General features: G+C 45.0%; 1 protein-coding gene across 1 annotated transcript in view; it reads right to left on the bottom strand.

Moving 5' to 3' along the window:
* Ranbp10 (RAN binding protein 10) overlaps window positions 1-22,047 on the bottom strand; it is a 59,107-nt gene extending 37,060 nt beyond the window's left edge. Inside the window, exons 1-2 of the mRNA XM_021632154.2 lie at window positions 21,776-22,047; window positions 20,894-21,005 (exon numbers count right to left, since the gene is read on the bottom strand). Coding sequence (XP_021487829.2) covers window positions 20,894-21,005; window positions 21,776-22,010 — 347 coding nt within the window. The 5' untranslated portion in view covers window positions 22,011-22,047. The remainder of the gene's footprint in view (window positions 1-20,893; window positions 21,006-21,775) is intronic.
* Window positions 22,048-22,094: the final 47 nt, after the last annotated feature.

Raw genomic sequence — 22,094 nt, 5'->3', positions numbered from 1 at the left:
ACACCATCCAAAGAGGCTGAGGTGTGACTTTATGATCGCTTAACAATGTCACTGTCCTTAATGCTATTGGATTGTACATTTAGGAAGGTTAAAATGAGATGGGCATGGTGGCACATGTCTATAATCCCACCACTAGAGAGGCAGAGGCAGAGGCAGGTGGATCTCTGTGAGTTCAAGGCCAGCCAGATCTACAAAGCCAGTCCAGGACAACGAAGGCTACACAGAGAAACCCTGTCTTGGGGCGGGGTGGGGGTAGGTTAAAATAGCAAATACTGTGTAAAGTAAGCTTTACCATAATGAAAAAAAAGTTTCTGTTGGTGTGTGCTCATTACGTGTGTATGTGTACCTGTGTGAGAAAGCTACAGCCTAACACCAGCTGTCCTCCCTAACCATTCTATTCTCTATCATGTTTTTTAAGACAATCTTTCACTGAACATGGAGTTCACTAATTCAGCTCTACCAGCTGGTCAGTTAAGCCCCAGGGATCCTCCTGTCTCCACCTCCCCAGTTCTGAGATTACAGGTGTGCACAGCTGTGTCTAGATTTTTATGTGGATATCAGAGATCCAAACTCAAGTCCTCATGCTTGTACAGGAGGTATTTTGAACAACTGAGTCATCTCCCCAACCCCGTCCCCGGAACTGAAGTAGCTGCAAGGAGTTGCCTTAATTTGCCTAAGAGTGGCATTCCAGTTGTTAGTGTCATGATTCTAAAAGGTTCTCTCCATGGGTACTCCTCCTCTGGTACACTCCATGCACCCGTATATACGCTAGCTCCCTAACACTCACAGGGAGGCATACCATAGTGGCCCTGCCCCTGCCTGCCATCTACATGTAGTTCATGCCTTCTTTCCTTTCTCTTGTTGGCTGTACCACTGGATTTGAGAAGCAACTTTTAGTACTCAAACAGAATAGTAAATTGAAATGCAAGGCTCTGACTTGCCCACCACCCTTTGAAATCAGGGATCCTCATCATGCAGTACAGATCAAGAAGAGACATAGATTAGCACAGAGCACTAATTAATTCAGCTCACAGTGCTTACAGGAGGGGAGGTTGGGAAAAAGAAAAGGACTAGCATGTTACAGAGGGGTGTCCATAGCTTCAAGAAAACCTGTCTTCCTTATTTTAATATTTTGGACACAAAGTTAGATACTTTGAAGTCAAAGACATAGCCCAATACACAGCCCAAGGCTAAAAAGAATGCTTGGCCCTTCCAAGAAACACATATACGGACTGCCAGAAAGGGCCAGCTTCTAGAACCATCAGGAGCCGCTGTGTGAGCCTACTGGCAGAATTCCCATTAGATTAGAACCTGCACATTTCCCCAGAAAAACAGCAGCTAAATAATCAGCTGGCTGGCCTCCCGTTCCCTCCATATCTTCACCTGACTGGGCAGTAAACAACTCAGCTACGCTGTCCAAAATGCACAAGTGTAGCACAGGCAAGGAGTCCCCTGACTTGGATGGCAGCCACTCAGCCTGTCCTATTGTGAGGGGCCTGAGCCTGTATCCCACTCATGTAGTCCCACTCCTATCCTAAGAGTTTCCTGAAAATAAGGTAAGTGCCTGTGTTTGAAACGTAGTTGCTTCCTGAATGACTCTTGACAGCTTTAAGCTAGTGCAAACAGGGTAAATCAAGAATCCCCCCAGGAAAAATTGTTTGGCCACCAGCCAAAGTTCTGTTTCTAGAAGTTCTGGCACTTTACAATGTTCCATGAAGATGAGGAATCATTAACACATCTATGTTCAGCCAGTACGGTAGTGCACACCTTTAATCCCAGCACTCGGGAGACAGAAGCAAGTGGATCTTTGTGAGTTCGGGGTTTGCTTGGTCTACAGAGCCAGTTCCAGGACAGCCAGAGCTGTGACACAGAGAAACCCTGTCTTGAAAAACAAACACAACAAAACCAAAAATCTATGCTCAAAATACACGCTGCTTTTAGAGGGTTAAGGGTGCAGCTCAGTGGTACAGCACTTGCCTAACATGCACGAAGCCTTGGGTTTGACCTCAAGTGCTATAAAAAAGAGTCTTCAGTCTCCAGCAGGTAGCCATCATCATGTTCCTATAGGTTCCGAAATGACATTTCCTAGATAATGGCCTGAGAGCCTCTGCACAAACTCTTGCCTCAACTTTAAAATCTGATGGGATGAGTTAAGTGTAGAACCAAGCTGACAGCCCTTCACACTGGGCACCATGCCACCTCCCAGTGACAAGGGAGCAGCAGACTCAGCTGAGTCAGGGTCTAAGAGAAAATAGGCCCCAATTCTTCAAATACTACATAACACTAAGTCTTTTCCAAGGTGAGGGTACTCTGAGGCTACCAGAAAGCAAAGGTTCCTGGGCTACCTGTAGCAGAACACCTGGACCTGGACTCAAGCTCCTGGCACTGAAAAAAAAAAAAAAGAAGAAGAACAAGAAGAGGAGGCAGAAGTAGCTATTTCACAGATGGGTATGATGACAAATGACTGTAATTCCCCAGCAGCATTTGGAAGGAAAAGGCAATTAGAACTGCACAAGTTCAAGGCCAGCCTGAACTACATAGAAAGCCACCCAGGACTACACAGAGACCCTGTCTCAATTTTTTGTTCAAGACAGATGTAGGCTCCCAGCTTCTAGTGTGTTTTCAGATACTTGAAAACAACCAATCTGAGATAAGCAAAGTAGGTAAGAGCCATACAGACCCTTTGAATATACTCAAAGTGCTGAGCTACCCACTTTTTTGTTTTGCTTTTTGCAATAATGGGAATCTAGCCCAGATCCTTTTGAACACCTCAAAAGTGCCAGGCAAGGACTGTACTGCTAAAACAAATCTCAACTCATCAACTATACATTTTGAGGGATGAATCATATAGGATACTGAAATTAGATTTCAGCCAGGTGAGTTAGGCACACACCTATAATCTAAGAATCAGGAGGCTGAGGCAGCTACATGAGTCAAGCCTGAGCTATCTAACAAGGACCCTGCCTCAAACTAAATTTTGAAATATTTAAAAATTACACCTCAGCCAGTGGTGGTGGTGCACACCTCTAATCCCGGCACTTGGGAGGCAGAGGCAGGCAGATATCTTTTAGTTTGAGACCAACCTGGTCTACAGAGCAAGTTCTAGGACAGCCAAGGCTATACAGAGAAACCAGATCTCAAAAACAAAAAAACAAACAGAAAGAAAAAGAGAGAGAGAGAAAGCCAGGCTGTAATGGTACACAACTCTAATCTTAGTACTCAGTAGGCAGAGGCAGGGGCACCTCTTTGAGTTTGAGGTCAGCCTAGTGTTTGTTCATCAATTGGAACATTAATCTTAAAATATCAATACCAGGACTGGAGAGAGGGCTCAGTGGTTAAGAGCACCTGTGGCTCTTGTAGAGGACCTGGGTTCAGTTCTCAGCACCCACATGATGGTTACTGCTTACAACCATCTGTAACTCAGTTTCTAGGTGCTCTGATGCCTCTTCTGACCTTTTCAGGCTCCTGTACACACATGACACACTTATACACACTTGGGCAAATGCACATAAAATTAAATACTTAAAAAAAAAAGTCAAGATTTCCCAAAGCTCATTAATTTTTTTTTTTTGGACATAAATAGAAAAAAAAATCTATGTGGAATATCAAGTAGCAGTGGATAGCCAAAATAATCTTCAAAAAGTAAAAAAAGTTGGAGAACTCATATTTCCAGATTTCAACTTACTATAGTAAAGCTACATTAATCAATAGTATAGGACTAAAATTCAGTAGCAAAAGTACATTAAAAAATAATAATAAAAGCAACACAGTATAGGTCTAGCCAAAGACAGACATGAAGACCAACAAAAAAGAATGGAAATAGGGAGCCTTGAAGTAAACCCTCATATATGCAGTTAAATGACTGTGAAAGGGTGCCATGACCACTCAAAGGAGAAATGAGCTTCTGTTTTCTAAACAAATAGTGAAGGGAGACCTGGATAACCACAAGTAATACCTTCTTCTAGAGACCAGGATCCCATTCATGCCTTCCACGAATATCAGCCCAGTGCCGCAGGCACACAGCAGGGGCCTATGCTCAATCCCACCAGCGTCAAGACGAACCAGAAAGCCAGAGTGTGTCGAGTTGAAGCAAGGGCTTCCCTGAGGAAGTAAGAGCTGAGCTAAGGCCTACTAAAGGAGGTGAGAGAAACAAAGAGGAATGTGTGCCATGCAGAAGCAACAGAATTTGCAAAGGCATAAAGGCGCAGGAGCAGACACAGGGCAGAGAACTGAAAACTTCAGTGTGGCAGAGATGTAGGATGGGCAGACTCACAGAGAACCAAAGCTGGAGTGGGTGTGCACACAGCCTACATGCTAACTTAAGAGTCTGAACTTCATGAGAGGTTAACGGAAAGCCACAGAAGAGGTGAAGGAAGGCTATGACTGATCAAATAGCGGACATAGACTGAAGAAGCAAATCCACACACTACTAAAGTCATCCTAGTAAAGCATGGAAAGAGCCAACCATTCTTTAGTACAGTTCATTTATTTGGTAGGGAGGAACTTGAAAAGCCCAAAACATGGACCAGCACAATCAGTAACCAAAGCAAGGCCATCTGAGACCCACTTGGAAATTCTAAAGTCAAAGTGCTCCGCAAGAGGCTCTAGCCACCATCCCCAACACTATTCTGACATCAACACCAGGCTAGAGAAACATGCTTGCAAAGAACAAACATTCAGGACATTCTGAGATTCAAGTCTCATCGCTTCCACGTTCTCCATGCGTCTGTGGGCATATTCCTTGGCCTCTCAAAGCCTGCTTCATCAGCTGATACTATGAACCCTGACAGGCCTCAGTGCAGTCACACACAAGGACTAGATGAAGGAGCACCTGGGCTGGTGCTCAGGGAAAGCAGACGGTAGATGACTGTGTACATAATCAGCTCTGTCTAGTAGGTCACTGTAGGTTGTTTCAGCAAGAGAATCTGATAAAGTAGGCCATTTGCAAAGGCCTGAACTTGGGACATATAAAAACAAATGGCTATGTATTTGGGATTACCAAAAAGAAAGGACAAACATTTGCTTCCTTGTTGGTAATAGGCCGGGCTATGCCAAGAACACTACCAGATAAGGGCTGATTGAACACACCCTGGGAGGAAGGGAGACGGCAAAAGCCCCCATGACCCTAACAGGTGACAACAGATCGGATCCAACAGTTTGTCCACTGCCTCACTTGTTCAACTGGTTCTCTTTTCAGGCATCAGGAGATTTAAAAAATAAATAAATAAATTCACTTACATTACAATTAACTACAAGCCGAACCTATCTGATTTGTTCTTTTCTTCTATATGACAGCAAAATAGAGAGGACATTTTAACAAAGACAGCCAGGAAGTATGGAGGGACAACAGAGAAGTTCCAGCTGGGCTGTGAGCTGGTTTCTAACTTAGCAGTTTCTGCCAAATCACAATGCAAGATGCAGCTATAAAGCCAGGTGCAGTGGCGCAAACCTGTAATCCCAGAACTCTGGGAGGCAGAGGCAGGCAGATCTCTGTGAGTCCAAGGCCAGCCTGGTCTACAAAGTGAGTCCAGAACAGCCAAGGCTACACAGAGAAACCCTGTCTCAGAGGAAAAAAAAAATGCAGCTACAAGAGTCACTCTGCCCCCACTGAGGTTTTGCACAGCACGACCAAGCCAGGTAGAGGCCCACCTGAGACTGGAGAAGGGGTAGCCACACTTTAGACAAGCAGAAAAGGTCCTTAGCTAACCACACCCAAATTATGTCTCCCATCACTTACCCATAGACAAAAAGAGTCAAACTGCCTTCAGAATAGAATGGCTGCCTGCCACTCCTCCCTGTCCTCTCTGCTAAAACTGGTCACATGGAGAGACGCAAGCACGCTTGTCCACTTGGACTCTTCCCCTCTCGGTTTTCAGTATTTCCTACAACTAACATAAATCACTTTCATGATGCTGAGTTTGATCTCTCTCTCTCTCTCTTTCTTTCTGAGACAAGGTCTCACATAGTGAGGCTGGTCTCAAAGACTGCAGCCTTGAATTTCTGATTCTCCTACTTCTACCTCCCAAGTGCTAGGATTAGAGGCATGGATGACCACACCCAGTGTATGTGGTGCTAGGGAGCAAACCCAGGGCTCTGGCATGTTAGGCAAACAGTCTACCAACTGAGTGACATCCATAAGCCCTGGAATCACTTTTATAGTTATAGAAAAATCACATTTAGGAGCCAGCTATAACCACCTCTCTAGATCATCCCAGCACACCACTTGAGTGACAGGAGACAGATTAGGGATCGTGGCTTTCACTGTTAGTATACCTAGCTCCCAAAACCTTGAAAGGAGGCTGAGACCGCATGGGAAGGAGTAGCAGAAACTGTCAAAATCCCCGCAGGCAGTGGAGCTCAAACCCAGGTTCAAATGGCATCTTGGAGTCCCACTCCAAGTACAACCCAGAGCACACTGCTGCCTGTGTCATGCTCAGCAGAGCTCCAAATGACTGCACATTTTTTTCCTGACCCAGCCATGCTTGGCGATAGCAAAGGTCAGGACTTTAGACATGAGACCACTTGACTCTCTCATATCTTCCAGTACTGTACAAAGCTAGGAAGAGGACGCCATACCTTTGTGGGCTTTTCCTAATAGAGTTGGGCACATCCTTCTGCCCAGGGAACCCTTTTGAAAACAAAGCTATTGCTCCCTTATTTCTGGAAGGGAAACATCTGAAAAATTTATTTTGGATTGTGTGACAGTGTTTCTCTGTGTAACAGCCCTGGCTCCTCTGGAACTAACTCTGTAGACCAGGCTGTCCTGGAATTCACAGATATCTGCCTGCCTCTGCCTCCAGAATGCTGGGACTAAAAGCATGCACCACCACTGCCCAGCAATATATAACCTAGGCTGGCCTCAAACTCATGATACTCCTGCCTCCACCTCCTTCAGTAAATCCAACTGGTATGTGCTACCCCAACTGGCTTATTTTGGCTCTTGGGGGGGGGGAAATTAGGCTTATTTACTAATTTTGGGTGTGTACTTGTGCCGTGGTGCACAAGTAGAGGTCAGAGAACAATTTACACAAGCCAGTTCCCTCTTTTCACCATGTAGTGCCAGGGTTCACTTAGGTCATCAAGCTTGATGGCAAGCACCTTTGCCTATAAACTATCTAGCGAGACCCTGAACAATTTTAAAGTGACAGGAAGCCAGACATGGTGTATGCCTCTAAGTCCAGCACTTTGGAAGCTGATTCAGGGGCTCAGAATTTCAAGGCCAGCCTTCTTAGCTACCCATCAAATTCACAGCCAGTCTGTGTTAGATAATAAACAAAACAACAACAAAATAAAGTAAAAGCAAAGTGACAGGAACACTTCCCGGTAGGCCTTCAGACATACTACCCCACCTCTGAAAGGCTGCCCTCATAGACTCCACCCAACGTCTGGATCACAGATCTTGGATTTCAACCCACATCTCAGGTTTCCTATCAGAAAAGAAGTTAAACTAAGGGCTTCCAAGCTCCTTCCCAGATCTAACCTAGCAAATTTAATTCTTAGCCGAATAAAGGCTGTGTGCTATTACAAATTACCATATGTAGACACAAACTCAAGATGAGCTACATCTTGGAAGAACAATTAAAAAGTCAACCAGGGGTGCAAGCGAGATACCTCAGTGGGTACGAGCTGTTCCCATACCCTGGATGACCTGAGTTCAATCTCTGGATTCCATGGTAGAAGGAGAGAACTTGCTCTTCAAAACTGTCCTCTGACCTTCATTCCTGTGCCACTGCACCTGTGTGCCTATACAAAGACTCACACACACATGCATGCACTGCAAAATAATTAAATACTAGCAGGGTGTGCTGACCCGTGCTGGTAATCCCAGCCCTCAAGAGGCGGATGCAGAAGGGTCAGGAATTCAAGGCCAGCCTGGGCCACACAGTGTGTCTACATACAGTGCACCAACTGGGCAAGCGCTCTACAGCCGGAAAAGAAAAAAAAAGAAAAAAGAAGTCCTTATAACTCAAACAAAAAGACAAAACAATTACAATTAGGCAAAGGATTACATAACTGTTTCTTTTTGTGTAATTTTTATTATATATATTATTAGTGTACTATGAATGCAGGTGTGCGTAGGCCATGGTACATGAATTTTTACTGAGAACAAAAGACAATTTTTTTTTTTTTTTGGTTTTTTGAGACAGAGTATCTCTGTGTAGTCCTGGCTGTCCTGGTCTCGCTCTGTAGACCACGCTGGCCTCCAAATCACAGAGATCTGCCTGCCTCTGCCTCCCCAAGTGCTGGGATTACAGGCATGTGCCATGGCACCCACCCAAAGGACAATTCTAAAGGGCTGGTTCCTTTCACCATGGGTTTCGGGGGTCAAACTCAGGTTTTCAGGCTTATCCAGCAAGTGCTTTTACCCACTAAGCCATGTCATTAGCGCTATAGACATTTGTTGAAAGATTTATAAAAGAGCTGGGGCTGGGGATGTTGGCAGACTGCTTGCCTAGAATACAGGAAGCACTGGGTTTGATCTCTAGAGCAGCACAAACTGAGCATGGCAGCACAGCCTAAAATCCCAGCACCCAGGAGGTGGAGGCAGGAAGATCAGAAGTTCAAGACCATCCATAGATACACAGTGACCTTGAGAATAGACTAAGATACAGAAAAGAAAACAAACAAAACCCTGCCTATTATAAAAAATAAATATATACAACAAGCACATAAAAAGATGCTCAACATCACTGGTCACCATGAACGAAAACAAGCAGGCATTTCCATCAACAGATGAATGGATAAACAAAATGTGTCTTTCTGTATGCCTATATGTAGTATAACTAGCCACTGAGAAATTACTCAGTCATAAAAAGGAATGAAGCTTGGATACATGCCACATCATAAACCTTGAAACCATTTTTACACAAAACAAGTCAATAGGACTAATATTGTAGGATTCCATTTGTATAATACTATCCTAAAATAGGTAAGCTAATAAGCCCAGAATGTAATCAAGAGTTGGGAGAAAAAGAGAATTGTTGAGTTTCTTCTGTTTTGTTTTGTTTTTGAAACAGGGTCTCACTGTGTAGTCCTGGCTGGCCTAGAATGCACATTTATCCTCCTGCTTCTGCTTCCTGAGTGCTGGGATTAAAGGTGTGTGCTATCACATTTGGATTGGAAATAATTATTTAAAGGGATAATAGAAGTCTTAGAAATAAATAGTGGTAAAGGCTATCCAACATTGTGATCCTAAGTGATACCACTGAATCAATCACACATTTAAAAGGATAAATGAACCAGGCATAGTAGCGCTCAGGAGGCAGAGACAGGTAGATCTCTGTGAGTTCAAGCTCAGCCTAGTCTGCACAGTAAGTTCTAGGATAGCCAGAGCTACATCATAAGATTCTGTCTTGAAAAAAGCTAAAAAAATTAGCCAGGCATGGTGGTGCCCTGCCTCCGTGCTCGGGAGACAGAAGCAGGCAGATCTGACTCTGAGGCCCTCCTAGTCTGAAGAACAATCTCTAGGATACCCAGGACTACACAGAGAAACTCTGTCAAAGAAAGGAAAGGGGAAGGGGAAAGGAAGGGAAGGGAAGGGAAAAGGAAAAGGGAAGAGGAAAGGAAAAGGAGGGGAAGAGAAAGGGAAGGGGAGAGGAAGGGAAGGAAAGAAGGGAGGGAGGAAGCGGGCAGGGGAGGGAAGAAGGAAGGGAAATAAATTGTATAAATGGCATATTTCATGCTGAAGGTCTTTTAGCACAGAGTCACACCCTTATAGCTAAACCAGATAGCATGAGCTTCAGGTGGCTTTTCCCGATAAGACAAGTAAGGGCCCTGGCTGGCACAGAGCTCAATGGAAAACATCGAGTAGCCTATCCTCTGGCCTTGTCAGGGCCAGAAATAAGAAGCCCCTCTCTGCTTGCAGAGAGCAAATGAGAACAGTGAAGAACACATATCCAGCTCTTCTCACTGGCTCTCAATTTCTTCTCAGAGGGAAGGTGGATCTTATGGGTCACCAAATCCATGGGCATCTTAGATAATGACTGCATAAGGTACAGGAACCAATGTATTTAGCTACAGGACTTCCAGACTTTAAAGTTCAATCAATGGGAGAGCTCTGGTAAGAAGTAATGCAAAAGAGGGGGGCGGGGAAGGAGGAGAAACAAAAGACCTGCACCTAAGGGCAGAAATAGCCCTGGGTAGCTACAGGAAACAGTAAAGCCACCTTCTCTGCTTTATTAAAACAAACAAACAAGAAACAACAAAAAGGGTCAGGTTGGTGGTACACACCTTTGATTCTGGAGGAGGCAGTGATTACTAAGTGTAAGGCCAGCCGGGTCTACAGTATGAGTTAAAGCAGCTGAGCTACACAGAAAAACCCTATCTTGAAAAAAAAACAAAAAAGGAAGGAAAAAAGAAAAGGCCCAGATCTGCAAGGAACTCCAGGGATCTCACCTGGCAGTTTCATCTTGATATCTAACACTTCAGCCACAGCTCATCAGGCTGGCAATCTTGTTCCTCTCAGAACTTGCCCCAGATAAAAGAAACCAACAGCCTCAATAACAGAGAAGACTCTAGGAAAGTGACTACAAAATGATCCCTGGAATACCTTTCAGGCAAAATACCAACTGACATTTAGGTCTGAAATGCGAACTAATATTTGGGTTTGGTTTTTTTTTTAATATTTGTTTATTTATTATGTATACAATGTTCTGCCTGCATGTACACCTGCACGCCAGAAGAGGGTACCAGATCTCATTATAGATCGGTAAGAGCCATCATGTGGTTTACTGGAAACTGAACTCAGGACCTCTGGAAAATCGGCCAGTGCTCTTAACCTCTGAGCCATCTCTCCAGCCCGCGAACTAGTATTTGTCACTGGGAGTTTTATTTCATAGTCTGATGAGCCCACTTAAAACCAGAGACCATCATGGCATCAGCCACTATGTGCATTTTGTTCCTCCAACAACCACAGCTCATTGCCAGGAAGCCATGCAACTGCTCACTTAGAGGAGAGGCATGACAGGATCCAGTACTACTCAGGGAAAAACAATCCTAGAGGAAGGTGGCTCAAGTTCAAGGCTGGCCTGTACTATAGAGTAGGTTCAAAGGCATTCTAGGCAACTTAGTTAGACTCTATCTTCAAATAAAGTTTTGCCGGGCATAATGGTGCACACCTTTAATACCAGCAATGGAGAGGTAGAGGCAGGTAGATTTCTGAGTTGAGTCCAGCCTTGTCTACAGAGAAAGTTCCAGGACAGCCTAGGCTACACAGAGAAACCCTGTCTCAAACATACAAACAAAAAAGACAGACAGGCAGACAGAGTATAGGTAAAGGGCTGTAATTCAGCTGACAGAGCTTGTCTAGCATGCAGCACAGGCCTGAGGTCAGTCTTCAGTACTACATAATCCAGATGTAGAGATGTAGCGGCACACCTAGTGTACTCTAGAAGTAAGTTGATCCATGGTTATCCTCAGCTGTACAGTAATCTTTTTTGTTGTTTTTGTTTGCTTGCTGTTTTGTTTTTTTGAGACAGAATTTCTCGGTGTAGCCTTGGCTGTCCTGGAACTCACTTTGTAGACCAGGCTGGCCTTGAACTTACAGAGCTCCGCCTGCCTCTGCCTCCCAATCTAAAGTTGTGTGCCACCACATCCCAGCTTTATATAGTGACTTTCAGGAAAATCTAGAACACATGAAACCTTGCCTCAAAAACAAAGGCTGGAAAGAGAGCTAGCTGCTCTTCAAAAGGACTTCTATTTAACTGCGAGCTGCTCTTCAGAGGACTTACATTACATTCCCAGCACCCATGTAACTCCAGCTCCAGAAGCTGGGCACTGTAACACACGACTATAATCCCAGCACTCAGGGAAGCAGAGGCAGGCAGATCTCCGAGTCCAAGGCCAGCCTGGTCTTTAAAGTGAGTCCAGGACAGCCAAGGCTACACAGAGAAACCCTGTCTCAAAAAACAAACAAACACACAAACAAAAAACCTTCCAGCTCCAGGGCATCTGGCACTCTTCTCTATCCTCCACAGATACCCACACACATATACATAGACAGGCACAACACACATAATAAATAATAGTTATAATGATATATCCACATTATACACACATGCGTGTGTGTGGGTACCAGTGGAAGAGCCTAGCATACACAAGAGCCAGGGTTAGATCCCTAGCACTAGAAAATAAAAAACACTGCTTTGCTTGTTTGGGTGTTTCAAACAGGGTCTCACTCTGTAGCCTCCGATGGCCTCTAATGCACAGCAGTCTTCAGATTGTGGAGTAACATGAGTACCACACCCAGTTTTTAAAATTTGTTTTTAGAGGCTTGAGAGATGGCTCATTAGTTAAGAGCACTTGCTTTTCTTCCAAAGGACCTGGGTTCAGTTCCCAGCACCTATAAAAGGAAACTCACAACTGTTAGCATATAGGCAGCCTGTTTCTGGGTTGCCTAGTAACCTATGATGTCATCATGTGTCACCCACGAGGTATGTGGCAGGTGCAGTTCAGCTGTGCACGCACAAGCTATAAAAGGACCAACCTGCCACTTTGTCTCTCTTACCTCCTTGCTTACTCTTCTCTCTTGCTCTATCTGCCTCACTTTCTTTCATAGGGAGGCCCAACCATGTCTCTCTCTTTCCTTTCCCTCTCTATCTCTCCACCTCCATCCAATAACTCTTTCATATAATACCTGTTGTGTGTGTAGCATCATTTTTAAATAATACTAACAACAAACACCTGTAATTCTAGCTTCAGGAACCCCAACTCCCTCTTCTGGACTCTGAGGGCACCCCATAGACATATACATACACAGATGTCATATATACATATAAATAAATAAATAATAAAATTAAAATTTTATTTTTAGCAAGATGTGGTGGCACATACCTTTAATCCTAGCACTAAGAAGGCAGAGGCAGGCAGGTCTCTGTGAGTTCAAGGCCAGCAAACCTTTAATCACAGCACTTGAGAGGCAGAAAAAAAAAAAAAGAGGATCTCTGTGAGTTCAAGGCCAGCTTGGCCTATGTAGCAAGTTCCAGGCTCTGCTGTCTACTTCTCATCTTTTAATCACCTCTGCCCAGAGGGCTGGTGGATTTCATATTAAAACAGTAACAAAAAAAATTTTCAACTGCCTGGTATACTGTGAACTGAGAAGAGAATCTTCTCTTCTGGCTCTGTCTGGACTAGAATAAATGCTGTTATCAATATTTGCCTTAGAAGCTCATGGTGTAAAGGTGTATTTGGGCCCTGACGTTTGTCATTCCTGACTAATTAGGGTTATCACTGCTGTGATGAAACACCATGACCAAAGCAACTTGGGGAGGAAAGTTTTTTATTTGGCTTATGCTCCTAAATCACTAAAGAAAGTCAGGACAGAACTCAAAACAGGGCAGGAACCTGGAGGCAGGAACTGACTTTACAAAGGCCATGGAGGAGTGCTGATTTTTGGCTTTATCAGCCTGCTTCCTCATAAAACTCAAGACCAGCACCCTAGGGTGATACTACCACAAAGGGCTGAACCCTTCCCCATCAATCACTATTTAAGAAAATGCCCTACAGGTAGGCCTGATCTCAAGGAGATATTTCCTCAGCTGAGGCTGCCTCCTCTCTGATGATTATGGCTTGTGTCAAGTTGACATAAAACTAACCAGCACACTGACCTAAAGTTTGCTGAAATCTTAAGATACCTTCTAAGACATGAAGAGAAGCAGGAGAGGGGTAGGAAGAGCTTTTTTGGCCCCCTCCCAAATCCCTATAGAGTTCTGACATCTTGGTAAAGAAGGGCTAGTCACTGTTCTCTCATCAAATCCTCCAGTCTTTTTTGCAAGTCAGCATGACTTCACATCTTGGTCACCACAAAAACATTTTTAATTTTGGAGTGATAAAGACATCTTATATGGATTCTGAGGGGCAGAGAGACTTCCTTGCACTGAAGTCAGCTATCTTCTCTCAGGTCTTTTTTCCAACTTGATCCCTGACCAGGCACAGATCCTCTCCAGATTCTATTTTCCAGTGGTCTGCTAAATTCACACTCTTTGCTCAGCCTGACAAACCCTGGCTTTCTTTCTAACTGGTATTTTCCCCTTTGAACTGACCCACTACAGAAATAAATCAAGCATTCCAGAGAATGAAGAAGTAAAAGGGAGACAGTCTAAGAATTTCCCTAGAGGCTGACCTTTGACCAAATAAGACTTAACTTGGAGCCAGGGTATGATGCCATGTGCCTTTAATTCCTGCATTCTGGAGGCTGAAGCAGGTGGGTCTCTATGAGTTTGAGGTCAGCCTGGTCTACATAGCTTTGTCCAGACCAGCCAAAGCTACACAGTAAGACCTTGTCTCCAAAAAAAGGAAAAAGAACAACCACTACCACCACCACCCATGGGACCATAAGAGGGCTCAGTGTGTAAAGAAGCTTGCTGCCAGGACTGAAGACCTAAATTCAGTCCCAGGGCCCACTCAGCAGAAATAAAAAACAGGACCAACTCTTGTAGGTTGTCCTCTGAACCCACATGTGTATCAAGGCGCATGGATAACCCCTCACACAAGAAAATAACTTTTTAATTAAAAAAAAAAAAGTATCTTTATTCTTCATTCTGAGTTCACACCTGGATATAGGTAGCAACGTGTAACAAGTCAGAAGAGTAGAGTCCAGCTTCCTCAACCTATAACAGAGCTACTTCCCAAGATGCTCAAACTAGACCTCAACACAGGTGAGCCATGCATCACCCCACAAGGTTCCAGAGCCCAAGTATTCCTTAGCTCCCGAAACAGCAGTGTTCGGTACTTGAGGAAAGATGTAGCCTACAGCTAAGTGGCCACTTGTAACTAACTCTACCAGCTATCAGGCAGTCAGAGAAAACTGACTCCAATGCTGGCACCTACTTGGTTTGAGCAAGGACAGCACCTACTCCTTAGGGCAGACAGGGTAAGACTGTCCAGAGAAGCACAGAGTTTCAACAGCAATCATTCACAGAGACCAAAAGGGGGAGGGGATCCTGAATGAGAGGACCAAGAAGGTGACAGGTAAGACCTTAATAAATGCTCAGCCTCCATGGAAAATCACTTTGGGAGGACCAAGAAGGTGACAGGTAAGACCTTAATAAATGCTCAGCCTCCATGGAAAATCACTTTGGGTAATCCTAACTCATGAGATAGAAATGCCTGAGCATAAAACATAGGATGGTACTGTCTTTCAAGGAGGAGCTGGCAAAACCAAACCATTAGACAATGACAGCGTAAGTGGAGAGTCATTCTACCTCTGAGGAAGAGAAAGGACGATGCTCTGAGAAAACCATGCTCTGGGTGAAGGATCTACAAACACTGGCCCACATAGACAAGACTCTGAGCAGAGGCCCGGTGGATCAGACTGGCAGTGTCATCCGCCCTCGCCAGAGTCTGTACATGCAACTGCCCTCAAAACAAAGTCCGAAATCCTTGACCACGAACACACAAGGGGTTTTCCACTTGACCCTCCTTACTCTGCCCAGGGCCCAAATTTTTCCAAACAAACATGGTCTCCCTGTGTAGCCCTAGGCTATCCTTGAGGCCAATCTGGGTTCAAGTTTTTGCTCTTCCTGCCTCTGCTACATGAGTGCTAGGATTATAAGCATGAGCCACCATGCCCAGGACAGCCTACACATCTTTTTATGTGTCTTCTGCCCAAAGCATCTGATTCTTACTTTGTTCATCTTGAGCATTCCAGTTGCTCTTTCCACTTTTCATCATCTCTTCTGGGAAGTGTCCCCTAAACTCACAGGTGGAGAAGGAAATCTAAGCCCTGGGCCAACCCAGATAGGGTCCATACCACGGGCTGACAATTTCTATGCCCCTGTGAAGTCACATGCAGAGGTGTCTCTTCTCATCTCTAAACAGGCCTTGTGTCTGCACTCCTGGAGCCCAGACCTAGCACAAAACCATCAATGTTCATCCTGGTGTGTGGCACGAATGGGTGGGTATACTGCTATGTGACCAAGCAAGTGAGAGGTGCTTGGCTGTGTGTGACCAAGGATCCCTATTCAGAGCCCTAACTGAAGAGACCTCCACCACTGCTCCCTACACCACCTAGTGCTCTGGCCTAAGTTTGCTGTTCTTGGGTAGAACCACCCATCACATGTCAGGAGGCCTCAGCCACTGGGATGATGTTACAGTCTATTTTGAGGGTCACACTAAAGCATCTGTCAGCCAGGACAGCCACACCCTCCATGTGTCATCACTGAGAGCTGGGGACACCCACAGGTCCATAAAGTCTGCCTGAGAAAGTTGCTCTCCATCCAGGGACCCTCAATGTCAGAGGCTACTTAGCTTTCTGGAGAGATCAACCCAGATGCCCCTTATCTCCTAGGGGCAGCCCTGGCAGGGCTTGAGACATCTCTTCAACCTATCAGACCTGCTCTCAACATTCAAGGCTCTGATGACTTAGCAAAAATCAGCTAAAGCCAATCAGTCCATGCTAAGCTCTTAGATCATTCCAAAGAGCCCGAAAGCTCAGGACCCTGGCATGAAGCTGATTAACCAAAAGACTCAATGGTTCACAGATGGTGCCTCCTGATGCTCCTATTTCTCCTTCACTGCAGTGCCCAAGCTTTGCCTCTTATGTAGAGCTCCTCCCAGGACCCCTCTCTACTGAGCAGCCCACAGGCTCCCTGAGGCTGACTGTTGCTGTCTTTGCTTCTGCTCTCTTGTATCTGGTATGATCAGGATGACAAACAAAACAAACAAACAAAAACCAAAATTCTATATGGCATTTGGGATTATTTGGCACTTGGGAGGCATAGGCAGCAAGATTGCCACTTGTTTGAAGCTAGCTAAGCTACAAAGCACAACTGTCTCAAAAGAATCACCACCCAAAGCAAACCATAAAACTTTTCTTTGAGGGGCTGGAGAGAGAGCTCAGTGCTAAAAGCATGGCTGCTTTTCCAGAGGACCCAAGTGTGGTTCCCAGCACCCATGTCAGGCAGGTTACAACTCCTGTAAATCCAGGCCCAGGAGATCTGTCATCATACTCTGGCTACCTCAAGCACTGCTCTCACAAGCACATACCCAAACACAGATACACACATATGCATGTAACTAAAAATAAAAACATAAACTCACTTAAAACTTTCTATAAAACCAAACAAGACTGGCTTGCTGTTTTCCATAAAGCAACATAAAAACAAAGGTACTTCTGATGACCCATGACAACAAAAAATCAATTCAGGAGGCAGAAGAGATTGCTCAATGGTTAAGAGCACTGACTGCTCTTCCAGAAGACCCAGGTTCAATTCCCACCACCCACATGACAAGTCACAATTATCTGTTACTCCTGTTCCAGGGGATCCAACACTCTCACATAGGCATACATGCAGTCAAACACCAATGTACATAAAAATAAAGAGTAAATAAATACCTTAGGAACATATAACTCAAGAGAAAAACAGGTTTACAGATTCAATGAAAAAACAAGTCAAGCACAGCACAAGGCATGTCCTCCTCTAGCCTGTTAGCACTAAACACCTGTCAGTCCTGTCCACTGACATTGTGATCCTGTACGAATCCAACAGGATATTCCTGTACACTAAACCAGAGAAGGAATGCAATAGCAGTCATAATGGGAAAAGTCAGCAGCTGCTCAGACGTCTGGGATCAGGCAAGGACATCTGACAGGTTAGGTTATTCTATTGCATATCTTAAGCCCTGCAGCCAGGGCAGAGCACCAAACATCTCAAGGACTCACCCACAAAACAAGTCTATCGTCATTTGCTCCAGTCATTTTCTAGAGATGCTACAAGGCTCAAATGAGACAACACAGCAAGCCTACAAATCCAATAACTACAATTAGTGCTTGGGCCATCAATGAGACCTGGGTCAGAAATATATCTCCACTTGTTTGATGGGAAAGAGTTAATGTCTACCTGTTCAACAACTTCTGTTAGCCTCCCCCAAAACCAAACCTGAGGAGGCATGGTGGCTCATGCCTTTAATCCCAGCAGCACTTGGGAGACAGAAGCAGGTGGATCTCTGAGTTCAAGGCCAGCCTAGTCTACAGAGTAAGTTCCAGGTCGGCCAGGGCTACAAAAATAAACCCTGTCTTGAAAAAACAAAAACAAGCAGGGCATGGTGGCATACACCTTTAATTCCAGCACTCAGGAAGGCAGAGTGCTTACAGGAGGATCACTGTAAGTTCAAAGTCAGCATGGTCTACAAAACAAGTCCAGGACAGCCAAGGCTACACAGAGAAAACCTGTCTCAGAAAAACCAAAAAAAGAAAAACTATACTATGTGGCTCATTCTAATAACTGGTTAAATTTCAGCTACAAGAAGCCAGAAAGTAGCCATGGGGAGTAATATACCCCTCCCATCTTAATGCTTTAGCTGTCTGTCTACTGAAGCAAGCCACTACAAATACATATGACCTTAATAAAACTGAGCCTTCCAGATCAATTCAACAACTATATTCAACATGTGTAAAAAACTGAGAATATGGCACAGGGATGTAACTCAGCTGACAGAGTGCCTGCATAGTCTGTATGATTCACAGCTCCTTCCAAATCAGGTGGGGTAGCATGTGTCTGTAATCCCAGCATTGGGAAGGTGAAGGCTGGAGGATCATGACTTCTAGGTCATCTCTGGCCACATAAGAAGTTATAAATCAGCTTGAGATACATGAAACTTTGTTATTTAAAGAGAGAAGAAAAAATGCTGGGAAAAGAAGCCAAAGAAAGATACTCTTTGTTTTGTTTTGCTAAGACAGGGTCTCAGACTGAAGAGCTGGCTCAGCAGTTCAGAGCACTGGCTGCCTGTGAGTGAGGCCAGCCTGGTCTTCAGAGGGAGTTCCAGGACAGCCAGGCCTACACAGAGACCCTGTCCTGAAAAATCAAAAACACTGACTGCCCTTTCAGAAGGCCCAGTTTCGATTCCCAGCACCCACAGTGCACAACTGTCTGTAACTCCAGTTCCATGAGATCTGACATCAATGCACATGAAATAAAATTTCAAAGGAGAGAGACAGGGGCTCATTCTGTGGCCCTGGTTGGTCTGGAACTTGCCATGTAGACCAGTCTAGCTTCAAACTCAGCCTCAGCCTCCCAAATGCTGGGATTAAAGGTGTGCCACCACGCCTGGCTTTAACTCTTTTTAGACTTGGAGACAACACCACAGTCATACAGTCTAACACAGAGTTTTCTTCTGTAAGAGCCAATGAAATCTAAAAAGCCAGCTTAAGGAATCTCTAAGTTTAAATACTCCCCTTCTGAAAAGTTGTTCTTGTCTCTCACTAGCTCAGCCTTTATCTATGAAAAAGGGCTACAGAGAAAAGGTCCATTCTCCTCCCTACAAGTTTAAGAAATACACCCCTCAGTCTCCTTGGCAACATCAGATTCCAGCACCAGCATCTTCCTCAACACTGTAACTATTTTTGAGGTGTTTGTTTTTAGAGGTCATTTTCACTGACCTTTAAACACAGAAAATGTGTTTTATCAGATGGTAGAAACAAATATTAAAGTTTTAGGTCTTCCAACAAGTGTAAGTTTCCTATCTGCAAATGAAGCAGATAGGAATGAAAGTTAAAGATGCAAAAGCTTCCCATGATTAAAATTCTAAAGTTACTAAATGTTAAGGTTAAAGGCAGTTTAGATGCTGACTAAACTTCCCAGAATGATGACAAAAAGACTCAAACCCCAAGATCTACCCAAGCCCACAGGGTCCTCCAAGGCCTGGAAATGACAAAGTCATGAGGGAACAGGCAAGGTTCTGATTCCAACAGTCCTGCCCCAGACTCAGACTCTTGTTTTGTTTTTTGTTTTGTTTTCAGACAGGGTCTGACGAAATAGTCCTGGCTGTCCAGGAACTAAGTAGACCAGGCTGGTCTCCAACTCACAGAGATCTGCCAGCCTCTGCCTCCCTAGTGCTCATCCTCAGTCCCAGCCCAGCTTCTAAACCTGACATTTTACATACAACATAAGTAAGACAATTGTTAAATGCTCAAAAACACACACTCAAGTCCACTGGCAGGCTTTGTAAATTTCCCATAACAAACCTAAGGTCTGATTAAGAAAGCTTGCCCCTAGGCAGGTGGAGATGGGGGTGGGGAAGCAGTGGTGGCACATGCCTTTAATCCCAGCACTAGGGCGGCAGAGGCGGGTATCTGAGTTTGAGACCAGCCTGGTCTATCGAGCAAGTTCCAGGTCAGACAGGGCTATACAGAAAAACCCTGTCTCAAAAAAACAAAACAACAAAAAGAAAAAAATTGTCCTAAGATAGTTACAGTTATCTCATAGCTTGAACACCTATTTTGTTACAGTAACTGGAAAGGGGAGACTGGGAGAATAAGGAAGACAACAAGGGAAAATGTCCCCTCTCACGCCTTGTGTCTGCTTCGATCACCCTGAAACAGGGAGTCTCCCTAATGCTGACTTTAATAAGACCTTCCTAAAGCTGGTCCAACTGGTGTTCAAGTCCCTGGACTGAAAAACAAGTTTATGAGCAGCAAGGTCACCTGACTGTGACCATGTGTACGCTGTTTATCCAGATGACAGTGGCCACCACAGCTTTGATGAATGCTGTACAGACTCTACTGTCCCTTTGAAGCTTACTGAGGCCCCTACATGACTAAATGCCATAAAAGGAACCTCAACTACGAAAGGAGGGAAGTCACAAACACCACATGATAGCAGGGGAAACCCCATTTGCCCTCTGAATTCTTAATGTAAACCTGTAACTTATAACCCTGATCTGTGACTATCAATTACAATACTTAAAAAAAAAAAAAAGGTGCCCTCTGCTCTATCTAAATGTGCCTACTGCTATCAAGGTCCACTGTTTAGACCAAACCAGAGAAGAGGTAGCCCAGGTCCAAGTGGATCAGCAGGCTAATGTCAGTCACTAATACCAGTCAGGAACTTCAAACTCTGACAACAGGGAACACCAGTTCTGTGTTGAGGAGGAAAAGGGACAGTAATGAAGGGCTTACCCATCTCTTCCTTTGCTGACAATCTTCACTTCAAAATAGTAAATACCACAGGCGGCGGGAATGGGGTGGGTGGCGCGCACAGAGGCTGCATCTTTGTGATTTTTACCATGACCTGATATAAGAAGGCAAGGAAGGAATGTCAACACCAGAAAATGCAAATGACAAATCCTCCTCTTTCTCTACGCCATGGTAACTTCAACCCTCCTTGGCTAGAGGAAGTTCTTGTACTGTCCAAGGAATAATAAGACAACTGAGTAAACACATTAGCCTCCCACTTTTAGATCAACTCTACCCCAGACCATTAGTCCTGACCAAGACACTGTCCTCCACCACAACAAAACAAGGGTATATTCAAGCAATATGAGGTGTGTGTGCGACACTGAATACTGTTGTCTGTCTCTCCAGAATCCAAACAGCCCGGCCCGGAGCCAGGGGAAGGAAGTGGCAGAAATGGATGTCACCACTACCAACAACTTTAGCACACAAGCCCCAGCCCAGTCCGGGATGACTGGCAGACAGGCAGCCCATGCACCTCCTGTGGCATTGCTACCACCTCTTTTTGCAAACATTACTGAAACTAAACCGTGGTAAAGGGCCTAGCTGAAGTTGGAGCCAGCTCAGGACAGAAGGGAGGCCCTAAAGTGGAAGTGGAAGGTCCTGTCCAACACTGGTTTTGTAAATTTACTGTAGTTTTCTTGAACTCGGATGTTTCAGGACAGAGCAAAGAAAGCAGGTAAACCACGGCCTGGACAACCCCTCTACTCTGGGTGTTCGCGGGGTAAGGCCCAACTCAGAGAACCCAGCCAAAGAAAGGGACAAAATGGGCACAGCCTCTCTGCAAACGCTCTGGACTTGTCTCCCAGCGGCCAGACCCGCCGATACCTTTGTAGTGGACGCGGAGGTTTCCCTGGGAGAGGCCGATGTAGTTGTACTTGTCCTTGGGGCTCCAGGAGCGCGGCAGCGGCGTCTCGTGCTGATTAACCGCAGGGTACAAGCGCTGCAAGCGCCGACTCAGTTCCTGTTCCCCCGGTGAAGGTAGCCCACCCCCGGCGTCCCCACCGGAGGAGTCCCCAGCCTGCGGATTCCCCGCTCCCGGGTCTGCCGTCGCCGCCGCCATCTTGGAGGGAGCTGCTATTGTGTCACTGGGGGCGGGGAGGAGTGCAACCAGATCTGCCTTTCTCAGCCAATGGCCCGTGAGCAT

Source organism: Meriones unguiculatus, chromosome 10, assembly GCF_030254825.1.
Source record: "Meriones unguiculatus strain TT.TT164.6M chromosome 10, Bangor_MerUng_6.1, whole genome shotgun sequence".
Classification (NCBI taxonomy): domain Eukaryota; kingdom Metazoa; phylum Chordata; class Mammalia; order Rodentia; family Muridae; genus Meriones; species Meriones unguiculatus.
The sequence above is the reverse complement of the archived record's forward strand: the minus strand, read 5'-3'. Positions and strand labels throughout refer to the sequence as shown.